This window comes from Eucalyptus grandis, chromosome 2, assembly GCF_016545825.1.
Source record: "Eucalyptus grandis isolate ANBG69807.140 chromosome 2, ASM1654582v1, whole genome shotgun sequence".
NCBI lineage: Eukaryota > Viridiplantae > Streptophyta > Magnoliopsida > Myrtales > Myrtaceae > Eucalyptus > Eucalyptus grandis.
In genome coordinates, this window is record NC_052613.1 from 43,796,957 (window position 1) to 43,820,832 (window position 23,876).

At 42.4% G+C, this 23,876-nt stretch overlaps 1 protein-coding gene, 1 long non-coding RNA gene and 1 pseudogene across 6 annotated transcripts; 2 read left to right on the forward strand and 1 right to left on the reverse strand.

Annotated features, from left to right (window-relative positions):
• Positions 1-506: 506 nt before the first annotated feature.
• LOC104433058 lies at positions 507-5,927 on the reverse strand. 5 transcript variants are annotated; one of them, XR_005548327.1, is made up of 7 exons: positions 5,835-5,927; positions 5,642-5,730; positions 5,465-5,569; positions 2,762-2,922; positions 1,910-2,006; positions 1,160-1,239; positions 507-1,031 (listed from the first exon to the last, which is right to left on the reverse strand). It is a non-coding gene; the product is annotated as an uncharacterized LOC104433058 (long non-coding RNA). The 5 variants fall into 5 exon arrangements; XR_005548325.1 differs by having other exon boundaries at positions 507-1,085; XR_001984746.2 differs by having other exon boundaries at positions 507-1,239.
• Positions 5,928-11,065: 5,138 nt separating this feature from the next.
• Positions 11,066-12,028, forward strand: LOC104435441 (receptor protein kinase TMK1-like). Its single transcript, XM_010048193.3, has 2 exons — positions 11,066-11,248; positions 11,358-12,028. Exons 1-2 carry the CDS (start codon positions 11,102-11,104, stop codon positions 11,694-11,696), a joined length of 486 nt encoding a protein of 161 aa, XP_010046495.2. The 5' UTR covers positions 11,066-11,101; the 3' UTR covers positions 11,697-12,028.
• A 998-nt stretch (positions 12,029-13,026) lies between these two features.
• LOC104435439 overlaps positions 13,027-23,876 on the forward strand; it is a 40,891-nt pseudogene continuing 30,041 nt past the window's right edge.

Below are 23,876 nucleotides of genomic sequence, written 5' to 3' on the forward strand. Positions count from 1 at the left end.
CTAGAGATAGTAAGAAATGATGAAAAGAAGACTGACATAAGAGAACAAAACAACGTGGCTAGCTTCATCAGTTTGGAATTTGTGTTGCACGACCATCCATAAATGGCGCATGCTTTCTCTATGGCTTGCCAAGAAGCATTTTGGAATTAATAATTATTTGTCCTAGGGGTTATTATATCGTCCGCCGCCGGTAGAATCCAAATTCCACCGTCAATTGAATGAATGGATCGAAATTATTAAAAAAGTCATAAATTTATTATATTTATACCAATTTCATTATAAACTTTTTATTTGTCCAATTGAGTCATAAACCTTTTGGCTACGTTTGATAATTAGAATAAAATTCAGAATACCTATCTTGCATTTGGTGCCTACTCAAAATAGGAGAAATGTGAATAAAATTGGATAAAATTATCTTATGGAGAAGATTTGATGAAGGTGGATATGATTTATATTGTCTAAAGTAGGAAAGTATTTTTCAAGTGCATTCCTACCCAAAACTCTCTCGGATATGAGAGCTCTCCCCTACCTTCTTTTGGTAGCTTTTCCCTAAACCCTAGCCTCCTGTAAACTTCCGAATCCCAAAAACCCAAAACCTTTTATAGTTTTCAGTATGATTTACCCTACCCTCTCCTGGGTTTCTTCGCTGATGCTGTAGGACAAGGTCTTCCTCTTTTGACGGCTTCAAGTAGCGCGAGATCCAAAGGTTCGGCTATTGTCTTTATATGCGGACTTTCTTCTGGGTTGCTGTCGCTTGAATGGGGCTTTCTTCTTTTATCCAAGTTGGGATGGATTTCTTCGGTTGGCAGTAGAACGTGGGTGATGAGTTCTGATTTTGATCGAATGGGGTTTTCTTCTTTAATCCAAGTTGGGATGAAATCCTTCGGTTGGCAGCAATTCATGGATGTTGAGCTTAGAATCTGATCCTTAAACCTCCTTGTGTTTTAAATAGCAGTTTCTTGGGGAGGAAAATGGATGAACCCGGGGCAATGGATTGTCGTCTGGCCTTATTGTGTAAGAGGCTAGGGAACCTGCGAACAGAGGTGGATGCCCCGCCTCGGGAAAGAGTAATTTCAGAGGCGATGCTAGATGAGTGTCAACGTACTGTGTTCGGTAAGCTATATTCAGGAGGAAATATCAATTATCAGGCATTTCTTACCACTATGAAGCGAGCTTGGAAGGTAGATTCTGTGAGTTTTGCGCAGCGCGAAGCAGATATTTTGTCCTTTACCTTTAATTCTGAAATGGATAAAAAACGAGTGTTAGCAAATAGCCCATGGTCCTTTGCGAGTAATCTATTGATCCTGAAACCATGGGAGCCTAATAAACCTGCGCAATGCTACAAATTTACAAGCTGTGATTTCTGGGTTCAAATTCATGGGTTACCTATCGAATGGTGCAGTGAGGAGGTTGTGTCACATATTGCTCAAATATTAGGTTGCGTAAAGGAAGCAAAAGTGGAGAAAAAGGTGTAGCAATTCAAAAGGTGGGAAGAGCAAGAGTAGAACTGGACTTGGATATACCTTTACGGCCGGTACCTTATATAATCTGGGAGAGGAGAAAGTTTGGTTGGATTTTAAGTATGAGAGACTACCTAGATTTTGCTATTCCTGTGGAAGAGTTGGGCACTTTGCAACAGGCTGTGAAGAAATCCCTTATGATGAAACTAAATTTGAAGATAGGAAGACAAACAGGTTTGGGCATTGGCTAAAAGCAGAGGCCAAGGAGAATAGTCCGTTTTGGCAGATCTTTTATGATGATAAGGTGGCTGAGGAGGAGGAAATACAAGACGACAGCAACCCTTCATTTCACGATACTCAAATAGTCATCTTCTCAGGAGAGCAAACATCAGTAAAATCCACAGAAACAACTCAATCTCTAAATAGGGAGAATGTGAATATACAGTTACCTGAACAACAAGCGGAACAGCAAAAGGAGAAAGGAAAAGGCATCATGGATATAGAAGAACCAGAGCAACAGCTTCTGTCGGCTGTCAAACCATCATCCTGGAACAAGAAAACAGGATTAAAGAAGGAAAGCAGAATTTTGAAAAGCTCACCAGCAAAGAAACTAAAGAGGTATACCCCTTATCATCCTACAACTGTAGAGGTGGCGAGTTTGGATGAAGATAATTTGCAGGACACTCCCATTAGTCTTTCAGAAGAAATCATGGGAAGGGCTTTGGTGGCTAGCCCGAATAAGCCACCGGGTTACAAATGAGGACTATTTGTTGGAACTGTCAGGGGTTGGGCACACCACTGACAGTCCAGAATTTAAGGGCCATTGTGGCTCAGGAAAGGCCCAATTTAATTATGTTAATGGAAACAAAAAACAAAGAAAATGTGATTACTCGAATTAGGCGGCAGCTGAAGTTTAAAAACAGTTTTGTGGAGAATCCGAGAGGAATTGCGGGGGGGATGGTGGTGATGTGGAATGAGGAAGTGGATGTAGAAGTGGAATATAGCTCTCAGGAAATGGTTAATTTGATATGTGTTGATTATGAGAGTCGGATTAAAATGCGGATAGTTTGTGTACATGCCCCAAATATATATGGGGAGAGATTACAATTATGGGAAAGATTGAGACAAATTGGTCTTTCTAATACACTTCCATGGGTTTGCTTGGGGGATTTCAATGAAATACTATATTATTGGGAGAAGGTGGGAGGAAGGATGGCAGAGAACTATCGTATGCAAGCATTCCAGAATTGTATACATGATTGCTCTTTAATGGAAATAGATTGTAAAGGGTGTGCTTTTACCTGGTCTAACAACAGAGAAGGGGCTGATTTGGTAAAAGAAAAATTGGATAGAGTGTTTTGCTCTTTGGATTGGCGGCTCATGTTCCCGGAAGCAGAAGCCTTTGCTTTACCAGCTGTTGGGTCCGATCATAGCCCGCTCCTCTTGGTGAGTAGTGCTGAAACTGTTAAAAAAAGAAGAACAGATTTTCACTTTGAGGCTTTTTGGACAGAAGATGGTGAATGCAGAGATATAGTTAAACATGCTTGGAAATCTCAAAATTGTTATGAAGAAGGATTGAGAGATAAATTACATGCCACATGCCAAGCTTTGAAAGAATGGAGTAAAAGGAAATTTCCTAATAGCAATATTCGCATCACAGCCCTAAAGAACGAGCTCCAATCCTTAACTAACAGGCCAAGCTTACACCAAAGATCAAACAGGATAAAGCTTATAAAAGAAGAGATTGAAACATTATGGAGGAGAGAGGAAATGTTTTGGGGTTTAAGATCTAGAATCAATTGGCTTCGTTGGGGAGATAAAAACACGAAATATTTCCATGCAGCAACGATCCAAAGAAGACAAAAAAATAGGATCACTATGCTGAAAAATGCATCGGAGCAGTGGATTCGGGGAAATCAGCAACTTCAGAACCTTACAATGTCTTTTTCAAGGAGCTATATACTTCGGTAGGGCTCGAAACTACCAACCAGTATTGGATCAATGTCCTACATTAGTCGGAAATGATATTAATGACTGGTTAGTGGCTGAAGTAACAATGGAAGAAGTTCATGCTGCTGTGTTTCAACTTGGAGCTCAGAAAGCTCCTGGTCCCACGGGCTAAATGGTATTTTTATCAGCATCATTGGGATATAATCAATACCGATGTGTTTGAGGAAGTTCGGGATTTTTTCTTTCGGGAGTATTGGAACCAGCCCTCAACAAAACACATATTACATTGATACCAAAGATCCCTCATCCGGAAAGACTTGATCATTATCGCCCTATTAGCCTTTGCAATTTTGCATACAAATAATATCCAAAATTTTGGCAAATAGACTGAAAAGATGGTTGCCTATGCTGATTTCAGGAGAGCAAAGCGCCTTCGTCAGTGGAAGACAGATTCAAGATAATATTTACATTGTTCAAGAGGTGTTGCATCAATTGAGAATGAGGAAACGGAAAAAACATTTCCAAGCGATGCTGAAACTTGATATGCAGAAAGTATATGATAGAATAGAATGGGATTTCTTAGAAGGCTGCTTGCTGAAAGTGGGGTTCTGTGCTAAATGGGTTCTTTGGATTATGCAATGTGTCACTACGAGTTAATTTCAGCATCAAGTTTAATGGGGAATCACTTCCTTATTTCGCTCCCACGAGAGGTATTAGACAAGGAGACCCTTTATCACCATATCTATTTATTTTGGTGGCAAATACTTTGTCATCATTGATGGGTAAAGCTCTGCAGGATGGGAATATTAAAGGCATTAAGCTGAATAGGTTCTGCCCAACCTTGACTCACTTACTATTTGCTGATGATTCTATATTTTTCTTGGATGGATCATTACAGGAATGCCAAAATGTTGCGGATGTTATTAATCAGTATTGCTACGCCTCAGGCCAAGCTGTAAACCTAAACAAGTCTGGAATCCTTTTCAGCAAAGACTGTCCATCTCTATTAAGGGATAACATGAAACGAGAAGCGAGGGTACCAGAGCTAGAGAGATCAGGGAAGTATTTGGGCATTCCATCGATTGGGGAGCATCGAAGAGACAAATGTTTGGGTGGATTTTGAATAGAGCAAATATGAAATTAGAGGGCTGGAAGGAACAACTCATATCAAAAGCAGGAAAGGAAATACTCCTGAAATCAGTGGTGCAGGCGGTGCCACAATATGCCATGTCAGTATTTAAAATACCAGTGTCAATTTGCAAGGCTATAGAGAAAAAAATAGCTAATTTCTGGTGGAAAAACAGTGAATCAAAGGCTGGTCTACATTGGAAGAGATGGGAAGTCATGAAAATGAGGAAAGACAAAGGAGGAATGGGATTCAGAGACTTGCTTACTGTTAATAAAGCCCTATTGGGTAAACAAGCTTGGAGGATGGTAAAAAACCCGGATGCGCTGTGGAGTAAACTATTAAAAGGGCTCTATTTCTGTTGTAAAGACTTTTGGCATGCAGATAAAGGGTTTAAACCTTCATGGGGCTGGAAAAGTTTGTTGTTAGGAAGGGAGGCTATTGCGGAGTCAGTGAGATGGTCGATAGGAAATGGAGAAAATGTCAATATTAGAACAGATAGATGGCTGAAGAAAGGAGTAATTGGAGGGCCTGCAAATCGAAACGATCCACAAAAAGTTTCTGAGTTGATAATCTCTGAGACACAACAATGGAATGAACCGTTGATAAATAGCCTATTTGATGAGCAGACTACCCAGGAAATCCTCGCAAGTCCAATCAATTGTCATATCACCAGTGATGAATTAATGTGGACAGCACGAAGAATGGCGCCTATACTGGAGTCAAAAATGGCTATAACTTGCTAAGAGACAGATCAACAAAGCAAGCAAAGAAATAGAGCATCCTTCCTCCTCATATCAAACACCATTAGAGCTATGGAATGCAATATGGCATATGCGGACTAGCCCAAAAGTGAAAATCTTTATCTGGAATGCTTGTCAAAACGCCATACCAACCAAGGAGAATCTATGGAAACGAAAGATATTACCTGATCCGGTATGTGATCTCGTGCCGAGATAAGGTGGAATCGGTCGAACACACCCTCCTCCTCTGTCCATGGGCTGCAAAGGTATGGAACTACCCGGAAATCAACCTACGAGTAGACTCACATGAGGTTAAACGCATAGATGAATGGTTGGTACAATTTATTCGAAGAAATTCGCACCTTCCATCCCTGGACAGGATCGCCAATCTTCTTTGGCAAATATGGAAAGAACGCAACAATTTTGTTTTCCGAGGTACAAAACCAGAGGTCTGCAAAGTGATAGATCTAGCAAAATTTCAGCAAGCTAGCTACCAAAATGGGGACTTCGCCATACTCCGGAACAAAAATTCGAAGAGCAACAGATCTCACTTACCTGGCAAGCTCCGAAAGCTGGTTCCTTCAAGATTAATGTAGATGGGTCGTTGTGCGAGGGATCGATGGAAGGAGCCGTGGCTTGCGTCGTCGGGACTCCTCCGGTAGCCTCATTGACGGATTCACAAAACTTGTTCGGGCGGAATCGGTGCTGCAGCTTGAAACCCTAGGGGTTCTCGAAGCCCGAAGTACTTGAAAGAGAAAAAAGTCGGGAGGCTTTGGTTGAGACCGACAATCAATCTGTCGTGAACTGTTTGACAAAGGAAGAAGAAATGAAGCTGGCAAGCACGTGCAGACTTGTTCGAATGTAAAAGTCTTCCCGCAGCGGCTTTGCCGTTAGTGGGCTTAACTTACTGTCCAAGATCGGCAAACGCAATAGCGGATCGGGCCGCGAGACAACAGCGTATGAAGACTCTCCCTCCACGCCGGTGGGCCTCTCCTCCTCTAAGCCTTTGGACGTTGCTTTGTTTGGATGCCCCACCTACGGGGTTTGTTGCCTCTGCCGTATAATATAAATAATATAACTCATGTTGTCCAAAAAAAAAAAAAAAAAAAAAAAGTAGGAAAGTTATTTTTCTCAAATAACAAATTTCTTAAATTAACAAAATTAAAATTATTTTTCAACATAAATAGTATTTAAGTTATAATATAATAAATTCAAAATAACAAAAATATTTAGTTATTTTAATTTTATTTTATAATTCGAATTTAATTCTATTTTATAATATAATTTAATATATTTTTAGGTATTTTAGGTATTTTTGGCATATTAGTATAGTTTACTATATAACAAATTTTATTAGAGAATGGTGGAAGGGGAAGATAGAAAGAAAGAAAAATTAATTAAAAAATAAGGAAAATTAAAAATAAGTAAATAAAAATGAAGGAGATAATAGTGTTGCGAGAGATTTTTACTATATTTGTTTGTAAAATTTCTAGTTCATTTATACTAATATACTTTTTATACCAAACAATGTACATGACATGTGAATATATTTGACTTTATTATTGCAATCACTAAATAATTGATAGGATGTAGCAAAATTTCTAAATTTCATATCCTATTTTATCCAGTCTTGTCATGATTAAAAATCTGGACAATCAAACATAACCTTTAATGATTTACCACTATAGTCTATCTAATAAATTTTTGGATAACTTTTTGGATTTCTTTTCTTTCTTTGTTCTTTTCCCTTTTCTTTTAAGGAATAGCCGGTTGCTAGCTATCGACCATAGGATTGGCCGATGAGTGTCCCTACCAAGCCTCGCCCAATCTAGCGAGGGTGGCCCTCGCCCCCATCCAAGTGAGGCTTGACGAGCTATGAAGCATGGACATGTTGCCCATGCTTCCGTGTCGTGTCCGACACGTGTCGGAGCGTGTCGGACATGTCGACATGCTCGGACATGGTCGGACACGCGGTCAACGCGTGTTGGATTTTCCGACACGCGGTCAACTTTTCTCGACATGCGTATCGACGCGTGTCCGGAAGACTCCGGGTGGAGGCAAGGGAGGGGGAGGGAGCAGAGGCCGCGAGCGATGGCAAGAGATGGCCATAGAGAGGAAGAGAAGAGGAAGGGATCGGGGCTCGAGGGGGCGCCGAGCAGTGGCGGTGGCAACGGCATCTCCTCCTCCTCGGCGTTGTGTCCGCTCCATCGTCGGAAGCTAAGAAACGATACGGGGTGTGAAAGAGGGGAGTGAGGTCTGCTGTTTGCGTGTTTGTCTTGGTCCGGTGTTTTTTGTGCGAGCAGTAGAAGGAGGAGGAAAAAGAGGGTCGCTAGGGTTTGTGATAAGGGAATAAAAAATAATAAAAAGAGGGGGACGATGGCGTGTCTTTTGAGTTTTGGGGGAGGGGAAGTGAGGCTGACAGCTTGTCTGTTAGTGGTTTTGGGAGGGAAAAAAGTACAATAAGTTTGGGGTGGAGGGAAATGGACAAAGGAAAAAAGAGTGGATTTGGGATTTTTTTTTTTATAGAAAAATTAAATAAATGAAATTGAAAAATAATTTCGAAAAGTAAAAGTATTGAATTTTGAATAATGATAAATTTTGATCATTCTAAAAAATATGAATTTATTTAAATAAATTGATTCTAATTTTTATTAATTATTAATTTTATCAATAACTTTTGTTAAAATTAAAAACATGTTTCACATTAATTATGAATATATCTTTCGAATTTCAAATGAAAGTCCTCTAGCGGCTCGAAGCTCTTAGAGTAAAATATTAACAACATATACATCTATTGACTCGTATGAAAATATGTGAAATTGTTAAGAAGGCGCAACAAGAGCCCAATATCTTCTTTTGGGGAGATCGACAAAAGGAAATTGAGCCCGTCAACATATCCAATTGAATTTACCTTTACTCAAAAACTTCATTCAAAAGCTTAAATCAATTAACTATGGACTAATTAAAATATATTAACTTCTCCACATCATGTCATTTTTACAATGTATAACTCTTTTCTAAAATAATTCACGCATGCATTTTAACCGAAAAAATCAGGACTCTATATAGACTCGAATTATTGAGCGGTCGAATGGATAAGTTATAAAATTGAAGTTAAAGCAAAATGATAAGAGTGGATAGACGGATCATGGATACGGATAGGGTGGCAAGTGGGGGTCTGTCCATCACCAAAGTGCCCCATCCATCCGAGCGAGAGTTGCCTTGTCCTGTTGTGCATCACTTGTCATCAACGCCATGCTTCCTGCGATCTGCGCAAAAGGAACCATATGCACATAATACCAATCGACACCCTTTTCATTATTTTATCAGAGAATGGCACATTGTTTTCCCTATCTCCTCTGGGAAAAGTGGCACCGGAGCAATATAAAAAAATTGCTCCCCGCCTGCTGATCCAATCGTGCATTGCTACTTTCCTCTTCTTGCCCCAAGAAAAGTCGCAGAGCCACCGACGGCCATGGCTACTCCCCTCACCTCTAGTCTCGCATCATTAGCTCCTCTCATTCTAGCAGCAATAATGATGTGTTCGGGTTTGGCTCGCGCCGAACTCGAGCAGTTCGAGCACTCACCGAAGCCCGATGGCTCGCTGAGCTTCTTGGTGGTGGGAGATTGGGGGAAGAAAAGGACTTTACAACCAAACTGAAGTTGCTGTCCAGGTCACAATCTTATTCTTCTATAAGTCCTCTTTGGTGTTTTATCTGTCACTATTCATCTCGAGAGATCTCTACGTGACTACATACGGATGAAATGCATGTGTATATACATGTAGTCATGGGTCTTTGCGTGAAATATTGCCATCAAGGCTATGTATAGTGAAAGGCATGCATGAAATTATGAAATTTATGGAATGAAACATGCATGACATGTTTTCACATGCATGTGAAAAGAACCACGCCACTTGTAAGGCTAGTACCAATCCTAGCCTAAACTCAGCCAATCAGAAGTTTTACTTCCTTGGACTATAATTTATGCTTTCTCGTGCAGTGCAACGCGAACATCTGACCAGAAAATCAATTATTTTAGCTTTTCTAGGAAGTGTTCAAACGTCCAATTACTATTCTCGATGCCACGCAGACTCGATTTCATTATTGTGGCTTTTGATGATTTGGGTCGTGGATATGTTAGCCTCGTCAATCTCTTTACTGATATATTGATTTGCGCTACTGAACGCAAAAAACCAGCATAACCTTAATATTCTCTGTTCTTTAGGGCGAAGGGAACACACTGTACAACGATATGGTTCCCATGTTTTTATTTTATTTGTCAGATCTACTCTTGATATTGCATCTTGACAGCTTAATAATGCTTGATTTTTACGACGGATGAAAGTAAAATCGCTATGTACATGTGTACAGTTTTGGAAGTTTGAATTAGCTATGTGTAGCAGATGGGCATCATCGGGGAGATGATGGACATAGATTTCGTAGCCTCCACAGGCGATAACTTCTATGACAATGGACTCACCGGCATCGACGATCCGGCATTCGATGAGTCGTTCTCCAAAATCTACACAGCGTCGAGTTTGCAAAAGCAATGGTACAATGGTAATTACCTAGCACTTTAATAATATGGTAGTTTAGGCGAGGCCGGATCAATTAATTCCTAGCCACACATCGACACTAAATCAATATGACATGGTTATTATAATGGAAAAAAAGAAAACTTATCTAACACAGTAAGCTTTCAAGAAAGGATATTTGGGCATTGTGAGTTCTCCGGAACATGATGGCAAAACAAGTTAAGGTTGCTTAACGAAAGGGTTGCACCAAATTGGCAAAAGAGATCAAGAGTTTCCCACAACGGAATACATTACCATGTCAGAATATACAATAGGTGCTTGTCTTAGGGAATCAGCATCCCCATGCTCTTTTCCAGTATGGAAAACTTTGGCTAGAATTAAGGTCAGAATTTGATTCCTAAGAACCTTGTGATGGGCCAAGTACCTCAGCCTACAATACTTGTGACCAGTCTATGGCCAACTTAATCGAACGGTTTTCAATCTACTAAACCTATTCGTGTGTGTGTCGATCACTGATTCGTGTCGATTTCTATCCTTTTTGAAGAAAAAAAAAAAAAAAGAGACAACGCGGGAAATAAATACTGGGTTATCGGCGCGAGAAATAATGTAGGTTCCTTTTATTGGAGATTAATATGAGAAAATAATTTTGGTTTTATGTCCAATTTCAATTAGTGGCAAAGCCATGAAAAAATCATAAATTTTGCCCACTGTGACACATATGCGATTAATTATTTTTTGTGACACCTAAAAACTCAAACTTATATTCATATGACGCAATATTAATCCCAAACTTTTTTCTTCTAACATCAAAAAACCCATATTTACCTTAAACTTCTTATGACACAAAAAGTCCAAACTATTTTGTGTTTGAGAATAAGTTTAGAATAAACATGTCATGCTATATAATTTTACGATAAATGTGTCAAATTTAAGATTTTTGATGTCATAAAAAATTTGATGTATATATTATACGATAAATATAGTTTATGATTTTTAGTGGCTTTTATTCTTTTGGTTAGGACGGCGAAAATAAATTTATTTTTGCTACAGCGAGGTTTGACCTGAGATGCTGTCCGAAAGCAATTTTATTCTATATGAAAGCTGTATGGGTTTCTAATAATAGAAAGTCTTTCCTGGTCCTCGCCGCTTCTTCTCTCATTCTCTCTCTCAAAGCAACAGTACCACACCCTTCTCTCTCTCTCTCTCTCTCTATATCGCTCTGCGTGCAGTTTCTCGCGGTCGAACTGCGAAACGCGGTGCCTTTCCCCTCCGTCGGACACCGCACATGAGCCCCAGCAAGGCCGCCAGCCACAGCGTGTCCGGGACCCTCCATTCGAACGTCAGCAGCCTCACTGCCTTGAAGCGGTTCGAGGTCATGAATAACCAGCTCTATGGTGCCCTCCCGAGTTTCGCCGGGTTGACACAGTTGCAGGTACCGAGTCCGTGGGTCTCTTTTCTTTTTCCTTTTTTTTTTTGCCTAGATGATTTTTGGGGGAAGGAGCGAGTGATTCTGTGCTTTCTTGGCCCCATTCTTGGAACAGGTGTTGCTTCTACACCACAACAATTTCACCTCCATTCCTGCGGACTTCTTCACTGATTTGTTAGCTCTACAAGTGATTGACCTAGGCTATAACGACTCCGTTGCTTGGGGGATTCCCGCTAGCCTGAAAGATTGCGCCTCCCTTCATAATTTCACTGCGATCCAAGCGAACGTGACTAGGCAAATCCCCAATTTCATGAATGCGCTGAATTTCCCCAGCATGTTCACGCTGAAGTTGTCCTTTAATAACTTGGAAGGCGGGGCAGCCCACGAGCTTCAACGGTCAAAGTCTACGGTCAATGGGTCGAGGTCAATGGGTTGGGCGGATGGGTCGGGTTGAACTGACGGACCCGACTTGTGCCAGCGACCCCACGCGTGCATCGCACGTGCCTAGCACCGAAACGGCACATGTGTCGCACGCGCTGACTACCCCAATTTGTTTCGGCCGCACGTGGCAGCGCGTCCATCAGCCCCTAGCAGTGGTATGATCGGTTAAGGTTGCTTAATGAAAGGGTTGCACCAAATTGGCAAAAGAGATCAAGAGTTTCCCACAACGGAATACATTACCATGTCAGAATATACAATAGGTGCCTGTCTTAGAGAATCAGCAACCCATGCTCTTTTCTAGGATTGAAAACTTTGGCCAGAATTAAGGTCGGAATTTGATTCCTAAGAACCCTTGATTGGCCAAGTAACTCAGCCTACAATCCTTGTGAACTAGTCTAAGGCCAACTTAATCAAACATTTTTCAATCTACTAAACTTATTTGTGTGTGTGTCGATCACTGATTCGTGTCGATTTCTATCCTTTTTGAGGAAAAAAAAGAGACCACGCGGGGAAATAAATACTGGGTTATCGGCGCGAGAAATAATGTAGGTTCCTTTTATTGGAGATTAATATGAGAAAATAATTTTGGTTTTATGTCCAATTTCAATTAGGGGTAAAGCCATGAAAAAATCATAAATTTTGCCCACTACGACACATATGCCATTAATTATTTTTTGTGACACCTAAAAACTCAAACTTATATTCATATGACGCAATATTAATCCCAAACTTTTTATTTCTAACATCAAAAAACCCATATTTACCTTAAACTTCTTCTTACGACACAAAAAGTCCAAACTATTTTGTGTTTGAGAATAAGTTTAGCATAAACATGTCATGCTATATAATTTTACAATAAATGTGTCAAATTTAAGATTTTTGATGTCATCAAAAATTTGATGTATATATTATACAATAAATATAGTTTATGATTTTTAGTGGCTTTTATTCTTTTGGTTAGGATGGCGAAAATAAATTTATTTTTGCTACAGTGAGGTTTGACCTGAGATGCTATCCGAAAGCGATTTTATTCGATATGAAAGCCGTACGGGTTAAAGTCTTTCTTGGTCCTCGCCGCTTCTTCTCTCCTTCTCTCTCTCTCTCAAAGTAACAGTACCACACCCTCTCTCTCTCTCTCTCTCTCTCTCTCTCTCTCTCTCTATCTCGCTCTGCGTGCAGTTTCCCGCTGTTGAACTGCGAAACGCAGTGCCTTTCCCCTTCGTTGGACAGTGCGCGTGAGCCCCAGCAAGGCCGCCTCTGTCGAGGACACCCGATGATGGGTCTTTGCCGCCGTGACCTCCCCCTCCCAGCCCTCCTCCTCCTCCCCCTGCTGTTGTTCCTGTGCCTCGCTGCCTTTGCTCAGACCCTGCAGAGTGACGTCGACGCAATGCAAGCCCTCAAGAAGAGCCTGACGCCCCCTTCCTCCTTCGACTGGTCCAACGCCGACCCTTGCAAGTGGCCCCAGGTCATGTGCGCCGGCGACCGGGTTGCCGGGATTCAAATAGCTAGTCATGGCATGTCCAGGACCCTCCCTTCGGACGTCAGCAACCTCACTGCTAAGAAGCGGTTCGAGGTCATGAATAACCAGCTCTCTGGCACCCTCCCGAGTTTCGCCGGGTTGACACAATTGCAGGTATCGAGTGTGTGAGTCTCTTTTCTTTTTCCTTTTTTTTTTTTTTTTTTTGCCTAGATGATTTTTGGGGGAAGGAGCGAGTGATTCTGTGCTTTCCTGGCCCCCTTCTTGGAACAGGTGTTGCTTCTGCACCATAACAATTTCACCTCCATTCCTGGGGACTTCTTCACTGATTTGTCGGCTCTACAAGTGATTAACCTGAGCTATAATGACTTCGCTGCTTGGGGGATTCCCGCTAGCCTGAAAGATTGCACCTCCCTTCATAATTTCACTACGACCCAAGCAAACGTGACTGGGAAAATCCCCGATTTCATGAATGCGCTGAATTTCCCCAGCATGTTCACGCCGAAGTTGTCCTTTAATAACCTGGAAGGCGGGCTGCCCGCGAGCTTCAACGGTCAAAGTCTACGGTCAATGGGTCGAGGTCAATGGGTCGGGCGGACAGGTCGGGTCAAATTGACGGACTCGACATGTGCCAGCGACCTTGCAGGTGCATCGCACGTGCTTAGCACCAAAACGACACGTGTGTCGCACGCGCCTGAGGGGGGCCGTATCGGCGCGTGTGTCGCACGCGCTGACTACCCCAATTTGTTCCGGCCGCACATGGTAGCGTGTCCGGCGGCCCCCGGTGGTGGTATGATTCGTTAAGGTTGCTTAATGAAAGGGTTGCACCAAATTGGCAAAATAGATCAAGAGTTTCCCACAACGGAATACATTACCATGTTAGAATATACAATAGGTGCCTGTCTTAGGGAATCAGCAACCCCATGCTCTTTTCCAGGATGGAAAACTTTGGCCAGAATTAAGGTCAAAATTTGATTCCTAAGAACCCTGTGATGGGCCAAGTAACTCAGCCTACAATACTTGTGAACTAGTCTATAGCAAACTTAATTAAACGGTTTTCAATCTACTAAACCTATTCGTGTGTGTGTCGATCACTGATTCGTGTCGATTTCTATCCTTTTTGAAGAAAAAAAAGAGACAACGCGGGGAAATAAATACTGGGTTATCGGCACGAGAAATAATGTAGGTTCCTTTTATTGGAGATTAATATGAGAAAATAATTTTGGTTTTATGTCCAATTTCAATTGGGGGCAAAGCCATGAAAAAATCATAAATTTTGCCCACTATTTTGTGTTTGAGAATAAGTTTAGAATAAACCTGTCATGCTATAAAATTTTACGATAAATGTGTCAAATTTAAGATTTTTGATGTCATAAAAAATTTGATGTATATATTATGCGATAAATATTGTTTATGATTTTTAGTGGCTTTTATTCTTTTGGTTAGGACGGCAAAAATAAATTTATTTTTGCTACAGCGAGGTTTGACTCGAGATGCTGTCCGAAAGCGATTTTATTTGATATGAAAGCCGTACGGGTTTCTAATAATCAAAAGTCTTTCTTTCGCTGTCTCCTCGCTCTCTCTCTCTCTCTCTCTCTCTCTCTCTCTGCGTGCAGTTTCCCGTGGTCGAACCTTGAAACGCATCGCCTTTCCCCCCGTCAGACACTGCACGTGAGCCCCAGCAAGGCCGCCTCTGTTGAGGACACCCAACTATGGGTCTTCGCCGCCGGGACCTCCCCCTCCTGGCCCTCCTCCTCCTCCCCCTGCCGCTGTTGCTGCTGTTCCTGTGCCTCATTGCCTCTGCTCAGACCTTGCAGAGTGACGTTGATGCATTGCAAGTCCTCAAGAAGAGCTTGACGCTCCCTTCCTCCCTTGACTGGTCCAACGCTGACCCGTGCAAGTGGCCCCAGGTCATGTGCGCTGGCGATCGAGTCGTCGGGATTCAGATAGGTAGCCACGGCATGTTTGGGACCCTCCCTTCGGACGTCAGCAGCCTCACTGCCCTAAAGCGGTTCGAGGTCATGAATAACCAGCTCTCTAGCACCCTCCTGAGTTTCACCGTGTTGACACAGTTGCAGGTACCGAGTCCGTGGGTCTCTTTTCTTTTTCCTTTTTTTTTTGCCTAGATGATTTTCGGGGGAAGGAGCGAGTGATTCTGTGCTTTCTTGGCCCCCTTCTTAGAACAGGTGTTGCTTCTGCACCACAACAATTTCACCTCCATTCCTGCGGACTTCTTCATTGATTTGTTGGCTCTACAAGTGATTGACTTGAGCTATAACGACTTCGATGCTTGGGGGATTCCCGCTAGCCTGAAAGATTGCGCCTCCCTTCATAATTTCACCGCGACCCAAGCGAACGTGACTAGGCAAATCCCCAATTTCATGAATGCACTGAATTTCCCCATCATGTTCACGCTGAAGTTGTCTTTTAATAACCTAGAAGGCGGGCTGCCCACGAGCTTCAACGGTCAAAGTCTACGGTCAACGGGTGGAGGTTAATGGGTCGGGCGGATGGGTTGAGTCGGACCGATGGACCCGACATGTGCCAGCGACCCCGCGCGTGCATTGCATGTGCCTAGCATTGAAACGGCACGTGTGTCGCACGCGCCCGAGGGGGGCCGTATCGCGTGTGTGTCGCATGTGCTGACTACCCCAATTTGTTCCAGCCGCACGTGGCAGTGTGTCCGGCGGCCCGGCGGTGGTATGATTGGGTAAGGTTGCTTAATGAAAGGGTTACACCAAATTGGCAAAAGAGATCAAGAGTTTCCCACAACGGAATACATTACCATGTCAGAATATACAATAGGTGCCTGTCTTAGGGAATCAGCAACCCCATGCTCTTTTCCGAGATGGAAAACTTTGGCCAGAATTAAGGTCAGAATTTGATTCCTAAGAACCCTGTGATGGGCCAAGTAACTTAGCCTACAATCCTTGTGAACTAGTCTATGGCCAACTTAATCGAATGGTTTTCAATCTACTAAACCTATTCGTGTGTGTGTCGATCATTGATTCGTGTTGATTTCTATCCTTTTTGAGGAAAAAAAGAGACAACGCGGGGAAATAAATACTGGGTTATCAACCCGAGAAATAACCACTGGGATTCGCCCCAGTGGCCACTCTTCCAACATGGAAGGGAGAGGTGAGGGGTTCAAATCCCCACCTTCTCAAGGGGGATGGGATGGGGACGCATAAGTTTCAGGAGTGGGTTTCGACTCCCACGCCCTGCAAGAAGTAGGGCAAAAGTTTGAGAGTGAGTGTAGTGTAGGAATAGAGTAGGACTGACAAAAAAAAAAAACGCGATAAATAATGTAGGTTCCTTTTATTGGAGATTAATATGAGAAAATAATTTTGGTTTTATGTCCAATTTCAATTAGGGGCAAAGCCATGAAAAAATCATAAATTTTGCCCACTGCGACACATATGCCATTAATTATTTTTTGTGACACCTAAAAACTCAAATTTATATTCATATGACCCAATATTAATCCCAATTTTTTTTCTTCTAACATCAAAAAACCCATATTTACCTTAAACTTCTTCTTACGACACAAAAAGTCCAAACTATTTTGTGTTTGAGAATAAGTTTAGGATAAACATGTCATGCTATATAATTTTACAATAAATGTGTCAAATTTAAGATTTTTGACATCATCAAAAAAATTTGATGTATATATTATATGATAAATATAGTTTATGATTTTTAGCGGCTTTTATTCTTTTGGTTAGGACGGCGAAAATAAATTTATTTTTGCTACAGCGAGGTTTGACCTGAGATGCTGTCGAAAAGCGATTTTATTCGATACGAAAGCTGTACGGGTTTCTAATAATAGAAAGTCTTTCCTGGTCCTCGCCGCTTCTTCTCTCCTTCTCTCTCTCTCAAAGCAACAGTACCACACCCTTCTCTCTCTCTCTCGCTCTGCGTGCAGTTTCCCACGGTCGAACTGCGAAATGCAGTGCCTTTCCCCTCCGTCGGACACCCCGCGTGAGCCCCAGCAAGGCCGTCTCTGTCGAGGACACCCGACGATGGGTCTTCGCCGCCTGGACCTCCCCCTCCTATCCCTCCTCCTCCTCCCCCTGCTGCTGTTGCTGCTGTTCCTGTGCCTCACTACCTCGGCTCAGACCCTGCAGAGTGACGTCGACGCAATGCAAGCCCTCAAGAAGAGCCTGACGCTCCCTTCCTCCCTCGACTGGTCCAACGTCGACCCGTGCAAGTGGCCCCAGGTCATGTGGCTGCGACCGGGTCGCTGAGATTGAGATAGGTAGCCACGGTGTGTTCGAGACCCTCCCTCCGGATGTGAGCAGGCTCACTGCCCTGAAGCGGTTTGAGGTCATGAATAACCAGCTCTCCGGCGCCCTCTCGAGTTTCGCCGGGTTGACACAGTTGTAGGTACCGAGTTCGTGGTTCTCTTTTCTTTTTCCTTTTTTTTTTTCTTGCCTAGATGCTTTTCGGGGGAAGGAGCGAGTGATTCTGTGCTTTCTTGGCCCCCTTCATGGAACAAGTGTTGCTTTTGCGCCACAACAATTTCACCTCCATTCTTGTGGACTTCTTCACTGATTTGTCGGCTCTGCAAGTGATTGACCTGAGCTATAACGACTTCGCTGCTTGGGGGATTCCCGCTAGCCTGAAAGATTGCGCCTCCCTTCATAATTTCATCGTGACCCAAGTGAACGTGACTGGGCAAATCCCCGATTTCATCAATGCGCTGAATTTCCCCAGCATGTTGACACTGAAGTTGTCCTTTAATAACCTGGAAGGCGGGCTGCCCGCGAGCTTCAACGGTCAAAGTCTACAGTCAACGGGTCGAGGTTAATGGGTTGGGTGGACCGGTCGGGTCGGACCGACTGACTTGACATGTTCCAGCGACCCCGCGTGTGCGTTGCACGCGCCTAGCACCGTAACGTTACATGTGTCACACGCGCCCGAGGGGGGACGTATCGGTGTGTGTGTTGCATGCACCGACTACCCCAATTCGTTCCGACAGCACATGGCGGCTCGTCCGGCGGCCCCCGGTGGTGGTATGATCGGTACAAATAGCTTTTGCTTGCCCTAGCCTGACATTCCTTGTGATCTCACGGTTGATATACTTCTCTCCATTGCTCGACCAATGGGTTACCCTGTTAAATTCGCTCAGGGTTGGCAAGGGAATAGTACTTGTAACTCGGCGAGTGCGTGGACAGGGATTTCATGTTCTGGGGGCAACATCCTTGTTATTAATTTTCAAAATGTTGGAAATAACGGATTCCCTAAAACCGATATGATACTCAATGAAATAGGTGTGCGCGCCTTATGGGGAGGCATTATTCCTGCAACAAATGCAGAACAAATAAAGGATTACATATTATCCACATAGACTTAATTGGAAAAATAGAAACACATTCTTTTCCTCCTTCCTTTTTTTTTGGTCAACGGTCAAAGTCAACGGTCAAAGTCTACGGTCAATGGGTTGAGGTCAATGGGTTGGGCAGATGGGTTGGATCGGATCGACGACCCGACACGTGCCACACGCGTGCATGGCTGACGTCACGATGATGTCAGCTGGCGCTTGCCACGTGCGTGCGCGGCTGACATCACGATGACGTCAGCGGGTGCATGCCATGCACGCGCCAGCAACCTCGTGTGTGCGTTGCATGCGTCTAGCATCGAAATGGCACGTGCGTCGAATGTGCCTGAGGGGGGCCGTATCGGCGCGTGCGCACCCTAATTCGTTCCGACCGCACGTGGTGGCGCGTTCGGCGGCCCCTGGCGGTGATATGATGAGTACGAATAGCTTTTGCTCACCCGAGCTGGGCATTCCTTGTGATCCCATGGTTGATATATTGCTCTCCATTGCTCGACCAATGGGTTACCCTGTTAAATTTGCTTAGGGTTGGCAAGGGAATGATACTTGTAACTCGGCGAGTGCGTGGATAGGGATTTCATGTTCTGGGGGCAACATCGTTGTTATTAATTTCCAAAATGTTCATCGTTGTTATTAATTTCCAAAATGTTGTGAATAACAGATTCCCTAAAATCGATTTGATACTCAATCGAATAGGTGTGCGCGCCTTATGGGGAGGCATTATTCCTGCAATGCAGAGCAAATAAAGGATTACATATTTTCCACATAGACTTAATTGGAAAAAAAGAAACACATTCTTTTCCTCCTTTTTTTTTTTTGGTCAATGGTCAAAGTCTACGGTCAACGGGTTAAGGTCAATGGGTTGGGCGGACGGGTCGAGTCGGATCGACTGACCCGACACATGCCATGTGCGTGCGCGGCTAACGTCACGATGATGTCAATTGACACGTGCCATGCGCATGCGCAGCTGACGTCACGATGATGTCAGCTGGCGCGTGCCGTGCACCCACTAGCAACCCCGCGCGTGCATCGCACGCACCTAGCATCGAAATGGCACGTGTGTCGCACGCGCTCGAGGGGGGCCGTATGGGCATGTGTGTTGCACGCGCCGACGACCCTAATTCGTTTCGGCCGCACGTGGCGGCGCGTCCAGCGGCCCCCGGCGGCGATATGATCGGTATGAATAGTTTTGCTCGCCCGAGCCAGGCATTCCTTGTGATCCCACGGTTGATATACTGCTCCCCATTGCTCGATCAATGGGTTAACCTGTTAAATTTGCCCAAGGTTGGCAAGGGAACAATATTTGTAACTCAGCGAGTTCGTGGACAGGGATTTCATGTTCTGGGGGCTACATCGTTGTTATTAATTTCCAAAATGTTTGGAATAACGGATTCCCTAAAACCAATCCGATACTCAATCGAACCCCTAAAACGAATGCAAAAGACAAGCCCAAGAAACACATGTATCACCGATCGAAAAGCACGTCACAAAAACGAACATACCTTATTTTTCACAGATTAAAACATCAACATTGAAGTTCGAGGAAAAATCCTGATCCCGTTCTACCGAGGAGCGTACTGTCCTTTTAGGGGGAGAAAAGTCTGATTTTGAGGGTAATGTTCTTACGTTATTTTTTGGAGGGGGAGATAACTTTTTGTTGAAAAACATATGTATGTCCAAAAGGTAGGTTCCCCTTCTTTTTTTTTCTCTCTCTTAAAACGTCTTCTCCAAAGGACGTATCTCTTCAACATAAAATGTTCCTCCAAAAGACATAACCCCTCAACGTAACACTTTTTTATATCTCAATCCTTCATTCATGAGCCCTTAACCTACGGGCCGGGTTTTTGGGCCCAACATAGGCGGACAGGCCTACTTAGGTCCATCATCACATAGAAAAAACCCATCACAAAATATGGGTCTTTCTGGAACTATTGCTCCTTAATATTCTAAACTTACGTCGCTGCAAAGGCTATTGCTGTCCCACAATAATCTTATCGGTACAATACCTAGTGAGCTCACGACGCTGCCTAATCTCACAGAGCTGGACGTTTCCTACAACAATTTGTCCAGTAAAGTGCCTACTTTCAGAGCAATGTGGATATAATTACAGTCGGTAATCCTATCATAGGTAAAGACATTACGCCTCCTGCATCACCGACAACTACTCCCCCAGCACGGGCGCGTCAGCAGTGGTGACGATTGTCGACTATTGCCCGTCGGGGTGTTGCAACACCATCGACCTCTCGCAGGAAGCTTTCGTGGCCATAGCCACCTAGAAGCCGGAAAAGTATACATATCCTACGACCAGTCCGTCTACCTCGATCCTCATGCATGATCTCGGCGATTAATCTCTTTGGTTTCGATCATAAATCGCGTACTTCTCCAAGTGCTGATGGTGCTTGGGCTTTCTTTATGCAGGCTCTCGTGAAGCTGATCTCTGAATAGCACCTGATAACACCAACGTGGAGGCCGCTTGTTGGTGATTATGATGGATTAAGGAATGGCTTGAATTAATGTTGCATGGTTCTGTAATGTTGTTTGCTTATCGTGTGTGAAATCAGCATCGCGAAGCTGATGATGCCCATGTCAATTAATAAAGTTGTGAACTTTCCTAGCGAGTATTTTCCTTATGATAACATACAGCAGAGGCCCCAAACCCTACTGTTCCCCTTGGGTGTTGCCTTTTCCCTACTCAACTCGTGTCTCCAAGCAGTCTAGAGATAGTGAGAAATGATGAAAAGAAGACTGACATAAGAGAACAAAACAACGTCGCTAGCTTCATAAATTTGGAATTTGTGTTGCACGGCCATCCATAAATGGCGCATGCTTTCTCTATGGCTTGCCACGAAGCATTTTGGAAGTAATAATTATTTGTCCTAGGGGTTATTATATCGTCCACCGCCGGTAGAATCCAAATTCCACCGTCAATTGAATGAAAGGGAAAAACTCCATATAAATAACTATAAAAGTTGCTAGATAGCATATACCTTATTATGGATCCAAATTACTAAAAAGTCATAAACTAGGAAAGTTATTTTTCTCAAATAACAAATTTCTTAAATTAGCAAAATTAAAATTATTTTTCAACATAAATAATATTTGAATTATAATATAATAAATTCAAAAAAAAAAAAAAAATAGTTATTTGAATTTAATTTTATAATTCGAATTTAATTCTATTTATAATATAATTTCAATATATTTTTAGATATTTTAGGTATTGTAGCATTTTTGGTATATTAGTATAGTTTACTATATAATAAAATTTTATTAGAGAATGGGGGAAGGGGAAGATAGAAAGAAAAAAAAAATTAATTAAAGAATAAGGAAAATTAAAATAGTGTTGTGAGAGATTTTACTATGTTCGTTTGTAAAATTTTTAGTTCATTTATACTAATATACTTTTTATACCAAACAATTTACATGGCATATGTTAATATATTTGACTTTATTATTGCAATCACCAAATAGTTGATAGGATGTAACAAAATTCATGAATTTCATTTCTTATTTTATCTAGTCCTATCATGATTAAAAATTTGGACTACCAAACATAACCTTTGATGATTCACTATAGTCCATCTAATAAATTTTAATTAGAAATCATTGATGTTGATGCTAGCCATTTTATGTCAATGGCTAGTACTAATATAGATAGTTTTTACAATTTTTTGATAATTTTTTGGATTTCTTTTATTTGTTTTTTTTTTCCCTTTTCTTTTAGGGAATGGCTGGTTGCTAGCTATTGTCCACAGGATTGGTCGACGAGGGTCCTCGCTGAGCCTCGCCCAATCTAGCGAGGGTGGCCGTTGCCCACATTCGAGTGAGGCCTGAAGAGGGTTGGCCTAGTCGGATATGGCGGGAGGGGTCCTTCGTCAACGTCGGCCATACTACATAACCTTTGATGATTTACCAATATAGTCCATCTAATAAATTTTAATTACAAATCATTGATGTTGATGCTAGCTATTTTATGTCAATGGCTAGTGCTGATATAGACAGTTTTTACAATTTTTTGATAATTTTTTGGATTTCTTTTCTTTGTTTGTTTTTTTCCCTTTTCTTTTAGGGAATGGCTGGTTGCTGGCTATAGTCCACAGGATTGGTCGACGAGGGTCCTTGCTGAGCCTCGCCCAATCCAACGAGGGTGGCCGTTGCCCACATTCGAGTGAGGCCTGATGAGGGTTGGCCTGGCCGGATATGGCGGGAGAGGTCCTTCGTCAACGTCGGCCATACTACATATAATAGCTTGTGTCAATGTCAACAATTTCTAATCAAAAGTGACCGGATGGACTATATTTGTAAATTGTCAAATTGGTTAATATTAAATTTGCCAAATTGAAAGGTTCATGATTAGATAGTATAAGTATAATAAATTTAAAAATTTATTGTTAGTATCCCTCTTATTATGGTCAATGTTCATTAACATATAAGGTATTTTTTTCCTCTTATAACCACTTCGACAGGATATTTTTTCCGTTCTTAATGTTCTATAAGGACATTCTCAGTATTGTTTTTTTTTCTTTTTTCAAGGACATATCATGACTAACCATACCCAAAAAAAAAAAAAAAAAAAAAAAAAAAAAAAACATATCATGACTACTTTGCGACGAGGTTTCGACATAGATTCCTTGAAATGGATTCATTTGAACAGTTACACAGATCCTTGAGGAGAACAAGAACTTCTGCTCCGAATAATGAGTTTATGAGAACAATCACAAGATCTATTGCCATATTCATTGATATATATGCAAATGTTCATTCCATTCTCTCACTTTTTATTCTCAATGTGACAATATGCACACAGATATAACGATTCCTGGAAATTGTGGGGAAAAACTTTGGCAGTATGAGCCTCTCCATGATGCCGAAAACAGGAGTAAGATTTACATGACATATTTGGAAGACGAATAGCATCAACAAAACGAGGAAAGGCATTCAATTTGATGCAGCGAACTAGGAATTTTGAGTAAATCCAACTATTTTTGACAACTTACTCAATTAGAACGCGGATTCGGATATTGAACTGGTGGTAGACGGTATAAAAAAACCCGTATTAGGGCTTTGCCGTATTTCGCAGACGAGAGGTTAGCGAGGAAATCAGAACAACGATGGCAGCTAATCACCATGTCTTTGTCCTAACCTTATTTGCTCTTGCGCTTTCCTCCATTCCATTGGCAACTCTAGCTGATTCAGGCACGGCAACATTCTACCAGCAATACGTTCGTAAGTTCCTCCGGTGCATCATGCGAAGATGTTTCTGTAGTAGAGTTGAGCGGGGTGATCTTTTGATTTTTCCGCTAATCGATTGTATCGTCGAATTCCTTGGTCGCGCAGCTTCGGCATGCTATGGAAGCCAGCCTCAGGGCGTGATGATA

Bases quoted from the DNA above. Each gene is read 5' to 3' on its own strand.
- LOC104435441 (XM_010048193.3), top strand. From the start codon at position 11,102: ATGAGCCCCAGCAAGGCCGCCAGCCACAGCGTGTCCGGGACCCTCCAT. The intron at 11,249-11,357 runs GTACCGAGTCCG...TTCTTGGAACAG, and splicing joins CCGGGTTGACACAGTTGCAG to GTGTTGCTTCTACACCACAA.